This window comes from Caretta caretta, chromosome 4 (genome assembly GCF_965140235.1).
Source record: "Caretta caretta isolate rCarCar2 chromosome 4, rCarCar1.hap1, whole genome shotgun sequence".
NCBI classification, from domain to species: domain Eukaryota; kingdom Metazoa; phylum Chordata; order Testudines; family Cheloniidae; genus Caretta; species Caretta caretta.
The window spans coordinates 95,674,967-95,683,238 of record NC_134209.1 but is presented as its reverse complement, the minus strand read 5'-3'; the positions used below and the strand labels follow the sequence as shown (position 1 = coordinate 95,683,238).

General features: G+C 42.4%; 1 protein-coding gene across 1 annotated transcript in view; it reads right to left on the bottom strand.

Moving 5' to 3' along the window:
* The window catches only part of MTMR7 (myotubularin related protein 7), a 96,439-nt gene that overhangs the window by 3,195 nt on the left and 84,972 nt on the right, over positions 1-8,272 (bottom strand). The window contains exons 11-13 of the mRNA XM_048848143.2: positions 7,216-7,416; positions 4,915-5,055; positions 641-767 (exon numbers count right to left, since the gene is read on the bottom strand). Coding sequence (XP_048704100.2) covers positions 641-767; positions 4,915-5,055; positions 7,216-7,416 — 469 coding nt within the window. The remainder of the gene's footprint in view (positions 1-640; positions 768-4,914; positions 5,056-7,215; positions 7,417-8,272) is intronic.

Sequence of the window (8,272 nt, the reverse complement as noted above, 5' to 3'; positions counted from 1 at the left end):
ACAATATAGTTTATATATTACACACACACACGCACAAGTTTCGGGCCTAATTCTGCTCTTGTGTACCCTGGTGATGGGCACAATGTAAATACTTGAGGTCAAAATCTGACATATACCCTTTGCAACTACTTATTTGATAATCAGAGTTCTTCCCTCAACTGCAGTGGGATTACACAGACCTTTAATCACGTCAGCCTTTAGGCCATATGGGACCAAGAAAAATTAACTTCTTTGGGAATGTGTGTGTTTTGTGAAGGTATCAGGGCCAAATTTCACCCTCCCTCTCCCCAAAAAGAAACCCCAATCCTGGCTTCTACAGATGTCAAAGGCAAAATATTCTCATTGAATTCAATCCCAGAAACTCCCTCTGTGTTTGAAAAGCACACAGCAGATGGTAGGTGCCACCACTTTTTGAGTAATAACAGTATAAATGTATGGATTATTCTTGCCAGCTTGGTATTATATATGCCTGACCTGAATTGCACATGTCCTGTAGAAAGGTGAACAAAAACTACCTATTCAGCAAAAAGAAAAGGAGTACTAGTGGCACCTTAGAGACTAACCAATTGAAAGACTTCCCCAGTAACTAGCCTTATTTAGAGAATATGAAGTCTGGGAAATCAGATCACGTGTCTATTACCTGTTCTAAGACCTCCAGCTCTTCCTCTAACTGCTGAGTTTCTTCTTTCACTGCCATCAGGTAATCAGTAACTGACTGCCGGGGATGCATCCCCTTTTCAAAGCGGGTATACATACCACTCCAGAACCTGGAATTGATAGCAGGGACTCTCAGAAGTGTTAAATGCAGGCGTTATGCAGGAGTACACAGTCTTAAACATATGTAAGCACTGTACTGCATGATGTGGAAAGAGTCCAGCGGAGGGCAACAAAAATGATTAGGGGGCTGGAGCACATGACTTATGAGGAAAGGCTAAGGGAACTGGGATTGTTTAGTCTGCAGAAGAGAAGAATGACGGGGGATTTGATAGCTGCTTTCAACTACCTGAAGGGGGGTTCCAAAGAGGATGGATCTAGACTGTTCTCAGGGGTAGCAGATGACAGAACGAGGAGTAATGGTCTCAAGTTGCAGTGGGGGAGGTTTAGGTTGGCTGTTAGGAAAAACTTTTTCACTAGGAGGGTGGTGAAGCACTGGAATGGGTTACCGAAGGAGGTGGTGGAATCTCCTTCCTTAGAGGTGTTGAAGGTCAGGCTTGACAAAGCCCTGGCTGGGATGATTTAGTTGGGACTTGGTCCTGCTTTGACCAGGGGGTTGGACTAGATGACCTCTTGAGGTCCCTTCCAACCCTGATATTCTATGTTAATTGAAAAACAGATTTACGACCACAAAATCGTATTTTACTACTTTTGATATATATGACTGACAATGAAAAAGAAGCATAAGAATGTAAATCTATAGACTAATACTGGCATAAATCCATTATATAAAATTTTAAGAAACATCTGGCTACATTTGAGTTAGACCACAGCTTTGATCTAATCTGTCTGGAGTTCTGATGGATAGTAATTCTTTTTTAAAAAAACATTAACTTATTAAAGGTATTTACTGTCAACAAAAATGCATGGTCTGTCAAAATAAATACACACCTTTGCTGAGAAGAACAATAACTTAAGTTGTATTTTTTATTTGTTCTATATCCTCTATTTAAATATACTATAGAGCAGTAATAGCTGCATCAAAATTAAGGTTGAAGCCAGCTTTCCATTATAAGTCCTATTTCAGCCCTTCTCCAGTTTTCCACAAAAACTGATCCTCCTGAAGTTTTGTATGCCACAGCTCATCTGAGCGTAGTTTTTTCTGGAACCTTGGGTAAAAAGCAGAAGAGTCATCTAAAAGTTATGGTGTGAAATGTTACTTAAAAATTCATATTTAACAAAAATGTTTAACAGCAAGAGCCAAAAAATATCTCAAGGATGAGTTTGTTGGCTTGGCTGAAAAGTGCTTTTGGGTCCTTGGTGTAGATAAGCATGACTCCACTGAAATCAATGGACTTGTACCCATTTACACTTGCTCTAAATTTGATCCTAATGTTAAAAGACAAAATTACACATATTGGCACAGAGATGTCTCAATATGTGTTTAAAATGAAATACCTGACAGATTCATGGGGCCTGTTTCCACCTGCTGCATCACATGGGTAAAACTGTATTTTATTATGATGATTTCTTCTCAGGTTGTCACTGAACAATCATAGAACTTGATCTGGAGAGGTGCTTAGTGCCACAACTCTCAATGAAACTAATGAAATCTGCTGGTTCTGCTCAGATACTCTACAACTTTCAGGATTAGGTCCCAGATTGATTCAGGAAAGCATTTAGGGCTAGATCCACAAAAGCAGTTGGATGCCTAACAGCCACTTTAGGTGCCTAAGTCCAATATTTAGGCATCACTGAGATCCTCAGAACCCCCACACAGGCCTAACCCTACAGGCATCTAAATTTCCACTGTTAAAGCACCCTAAGCATCTCAGTGTCTGCCAGTGAACATATGCATAGTTATCTCAGTCTGGGCACCAGGCGCCTCTCTCACCCCTAAACCCCACTGGGGATCCTCCCTTCCGCTCTCGCCTGCGGGGCCTGATCCAGTAAGTGTTCTCTAAACCCTAAACCTAAATCCCTAAACCCACACAAAATAGAGGAAGAGAAAGACCCACGACCTGCACCCACTCTTCCACCCCCTTTATAACTTTTAGCCCAGTGGTCAGCCCACTCACCTGGGATGTGAGAGACCTGGGTTCAATTCCCCCCACCCCCCTCGCCTGATGTGGAGGCGTGATCTGAACTCAAGTCTCTACCCCCCCGTATTAATTATTTACACACTGTGGAACAGCTCCAATAGGAGAAATTGTGAGAGACCCAACCAGATAACCCCATAGCCTAGCGATTAGGGCAGTCTTGTGGGAAGAGGGGAAACCCCACTTCAAATCCCTTCTCCACATCAGCCAGAGGGTAGAATTGAACTGGGGTAACCACATCTAGGGTGAGTACCCTAATTACTGGACTAAAGTTTATAAGGGGGACTCCTGGTATAGCATTTTCAAAAACTGGCTTAGGTGTCAACTCCAGGCGTATGTTTATGGCTGTGAATCCCAAAAAGAGGTAGGCATTTTCCTTCAACCCAGATTTCGGCACCTAATTCCCTTTGAGAGGCAGGGTTTAGAGCATGCTGAATACGGATGGATTTAAGTATATGCTAAAGTGCATTCCTGAAAGGAGTCCTCAACAACTGATTCTATGAAATCTTTGCAGGTTAGTAATACCAAGCTACTGTAGACTGCACTGCAATTAATTTAAAGTAAGAGACCTGTAAAATAATAACCCAGGCTAAAAAAGAAGCCTTTGGGAACATGGAAGCAGCATGGGGTTTTACAAGACAGTTTCTGTGTATTTGGTCCTTAGCGACGCACCCATCTGCATGCTCTTGTGTGATTTGTTGACATAGTCCTCAGTTAAATAACTGTTCCCGTTAGCCTGCAAATAAAAAGTCAGCTTGGATGAGGGTGTATGCCATAAGTATGTTTGGATAATTGTGTAATATCACTCCTCTATTTTCTAATTCTCTGGTAATATTTGGCCAGCACCTGACTGTCTACGTAAGTAGCTCAGCAGACAGATTAAGTAACAGACTTGAATTCAGCTGTCTAGCCAAAGGGCTGGCAGAGCTATTCTAGGTAGGGTGACCAGAGGGCAAGTGTGAAAAATCAGGACAGCGGCTGGGGGTAATAGGTGCCTATATAAGAAAAAGCCTCCAAAATCAGGACTGTCCCTATAAAATCGGGACATCTGGTCACCCTAGTTCTAGGAGATTTTTACCTAGTATTCAGTGGTTTCTTTTTTCTTTGCCAAACAACCTATGTTAATTTACTAATGTTCCCCCCCACCAACCCTATATTCATTAACACAAAAGGCCCAATCCTGCAAACCCTTACTCAAAGTAGTCTGATTAAAATTAATGGGATTTCTCACATGAGTAAGTGTCTGCAGTATCAGGCCCCTATTTTGTAAAGCTCTTTTGCAAATATCGTTGTATCTAAAGGGACACCAACAGATTACAATGAGAGTTTTTAGTTAAACTGGTTTTTTAAACCTGGGTTACAAATGTGACCTAGAGTGTTAAACCTGAAAGAATACTAACATTAATTAATTTTTAATCATTTAGGTTGTTTGTTTACATTTTAACATATCCTCTAGCTTGGAATATGAAACTAACTATGTAGTTGTACTTCTAATACTTTCCATCAATCACTTTCACTTCTCTTGTATTAGCAGCAAACCAGACTGTTATTTGAAAAAAACAACAGTAACATTTTGGATTATATTAGACTCTGTAGACACTTGTACACACGTAAAAAATATGTGAGGCCTAAATTACCCTCCCAGTGTTACCCAGAATTTAGCAGCAACATTGGACAGAGTATTGAATTTGCTTATTTATGAAGTACTTGTTTGAACAAGTGTGAGTGAGACCCTACCATCTTTCTGAAACCACTTGTTTCACCTGTGATGCTGACTGACCCAGGGAGTCAAAGATTCATCACAAAATCTGATATGGCAGAAATCTAGTACCCACAGACTAGACTAGAATTCAAAGAGCCATCTCCCCATGGAACAAGTGCCTATGCATGTAATAAGTACACTCAACGATCAATGCAGTCTTAGTTGCTTCTTTTGTAGCCAATCCAATGCTGTGACACAGTGCAGAGGCCCTGTCTGAGTATTGGCAGGCAGGGAGTTTACTCACTGTAGCTGGCACTGAATTTACCACGCTATCTGAATTAACCACTGTAGAATAAAATATACAGTGCAAGATTAAGTTCTGAGATGTGCAGTTTTGTTCTAATACACCCCACTAGTAAAATGCACAGTGCAGTGGCAACAACAAGTGAAGTCACCTACTTGTACAAGAAATTGCAGGGAGCTGTCTGTGGGCGCAATGTCCCCTGGGTCTGACTGTGGTCTTCTCTATACAGAGGATTCACGTAATCTGCACGATTCTTCCACAAGTGAGCCCAAAGTGAATATGTTCGTTCTTGAATTCTGAGAAAGGATTTAAAAGAAAAATACATAAACTGCTTTCCAGAGGTGCAGGTATAGCTAGAGACTAGGGAAGACACTTCAGTGCTCTTTGCTAGTCACTAGAATCAGCTTCAGAGCCTCTTAAGAAAATTACACAAATTAGAGCTGTAGAATATAGAGGCCCCTTTTCCTTCATTGGACTTTAAAGATGAAATCCAATGCACCTCTGAAAAGGAAGAGTAACTGGACATGGAATGTATGGGGGTTGAGTAAATAAAACACAGCCTCCATTTCAGGGCCCATGCCAGGGCTTCTATGAGTTTAAACAGCAGCCCCTGATTCTTTGTATCAGTTCTGTGTTGTGTTGAGGCCACCTAATTTGTATATTCATGAATCCCTGGGCCTCTCCCACACTTTCTCACTGCCCACCGCTCTTCATGGCCTTGCTGACCTACATGGGCCTGGTGCACAGACACTTCCTGCAGCATGTAATGAATTATTCATTAGTCAGGCACTCCACTGCGGCTGCTTCTTCAATGATTAACCCTCCTCCCACAGGCCATAAGTAGACAGAGGACCTTCCACTGGTTCTCCACACCATGGGTGAATTTCAGCCACATGCAAGTGTGCTGACATTTCAAGTTGGCACCAGACTGCTGATCAGCCACAGTGGCACTGTAACAAATAACGGCAACTCTGCCTTTACAGGAGGAATGGCCAGTTACCAATGGGGCACCATTCCCTTACCAGGCTACAGGAGTTATGCCAAGTTCTACTTTTATCTGTGGGTAGATCACTACAGGTTCTAGGGATCAGCAGTTTGTGCAGATACAATTTGAAACAGTTGTGTGCTGTGTGACCTATGGTGCTAAAAAGCAGCACTGTAGATGTTGTTGCTCAGCCTGGACTCTGAAACCCAGAAAGGAGGGTGAGCCCTTTCTGACCCCCTTCAGAGGGGTCACAGGTCTTGAACCTGGGTCTTCAGGCCAAAGCCACCCCATGGCAGCTTGCTGATACCAGCAGGGAGTGTGGGCTGGTGGACCCTAGCTCACCATAGGCACTGCCCACAAAGTTCCCAATTGGAGGAGATGTCCAGCCTCTTTGCATGGTTCAGACCACTATTTAAGCCAGAAGGAGACAAAGGAGGTTGTCTGAGCAACTACAGGAATCCTTGGCTGGATGCTACATTGGATTCTGCCTTCTTTCCTGACTCCTGCCTTCCCATCCTGTTCCTAGGTCTTGTACTCCTGCCTTGCTCCAAGTCCCTGCTCCTATGCCCCAGCTCTTACCATGGGCTTGATTACTGACTCTGTCTCTGACCTATGGTTCCTGACCACTACTGCTCTGACCACTAGGTATGACTGCTTACATTCTGGTCTATAACACCTCTTACTGGGAGTAAGAGGCATAGATGGAAACAGTCAAATGTAGGGACAGGTTCTGTGGACTATGAACAATTTTTAAAAGCCTCGATCCTTCAACCTGAACTGACTCCTGAGGCTTACAGGAAAAAATTTCTGGGGCTGCAAAAGCACAATGAGATGACTTATATGGAAATGTCAACCCAGAAGGGAGAGTACATCTGCAACAGGGACAGCCACTACTAGATGATTTGTGTGCACTGGGTGGGTTGGAACAGTTCTACGATGTCCAGCCACATGATCTTAAAATGGGGCTAGTGGACAAGAAACCAGGAAATCTGCACTGCTGGACAGGAAGTGGGATGAGTATGTGATGAACACAAGAACTCCAGTACAATCAGAGAGTACAAAACTAACAGCGCAGGAGGTCAGTTCACTGTCTCCCCTGACCAGGGTAACCAGGGTGTCACCACCGGGAACCCCAGTTCTTTACCCAAAAAGAGTGGGTGGGACAGAGAGGAATCTGGCTCTGGGGAAACTTGAAGATTCAACCCTAGAAGGGGAAATGGATTTCTCATACATACATAACTCTGGGATTGGAACAATCACACTGAGGAGTATGCCAAGGCTCAAGTGACGCCCTACATTACAGAAGCTCAACTTTTTTTTGTTGAATTATCTTGCCAGATAAAGGCAGGCAAGAATTTTACATTGCTTCACTTTGTGGCATACAAATTTATATAGACATTTTAATCTTTAATACACACACAATCTGCCAAACCAACATATACCTATGTAGTTTAAGAACAGAAAATCATACTTCAGCTCTCGTCTCTCCTTCTGGCTGTTACACAGGAAGTTACCAAACTGGCAGGAATAGATATGATGTTGTATGTGGATCAAAAATCTTTCATTGAACTCAAAGGCACAGGGAAACTGTTCCATTAGCTGCCAAACGCACTCGATGAACTGATCAATAACTGGGGATATCTCTTTTGGATCTCCATCTAAATTGCCGTACCTAAAATAATGCAAGATATTACCATTATAACCTGAAATCCAATAGGAATCCTTTATGAAAACCAGAGCACTACATGGTTGAAAAAAAATACTTTGTGAGAGAGAGTTGAGTCATGGGTTTCATGGTGAATTTTTAGTCACATCACAAAATCAGGCAGGTTTGGAAACCTCTGTTCACAGAACAGAAGGAGCGTGGTGCTTGCCAGACAGGAACAGAGCACACAGGAGAAGCTCTGTGGGAAAACTTCCAGAGCCCCCTGCTGTTTTATACCTAGTGTGCGCTGCAAGTCTCTCACTTCCATGAACACCCTTAGTCTATGTACTATTAATTAGCACATCTCCAGGACAACCTTTGCTGAAAGACTTTTATGGTGCCCCCCCACCCCACCCCCCAATCGTAATTTAAGGCTGCCCTTTGTTGGTGGAATTCCTTGGGGAGAGCATCCTGGGGCACAGTTACATTCTGTTGTGTTAGCAGCTGTGCTTTCAACCGCTTCTCTATATAGAATTAGGTTTATTGGTACTGTTCACACTGGATTACCTCAATTAAGAGGGGACTGAAAATATGTAATGCATACAGTTGAGGCAATATGCTGTATGTCTGACCTTGACCTGTAAAAGAGGAAGTATCTTTAGTTGTTTATTCTGTATATAGTATATATAGGCCAATGGAGTAGGAAACCATAAAAATAATTTCTTCTAAATTAGAACCTGCCATTACTTAAGTGCTCAAAGAGGTATAACAGTATCATTAAGGAGATCACAGTTATCAATGGTGATTGTATGCCTACAATCTATGTATGTAGAAATTATTATAAATATGTTGTAGAATGTCATTTTAACCACTGAAACTCCTG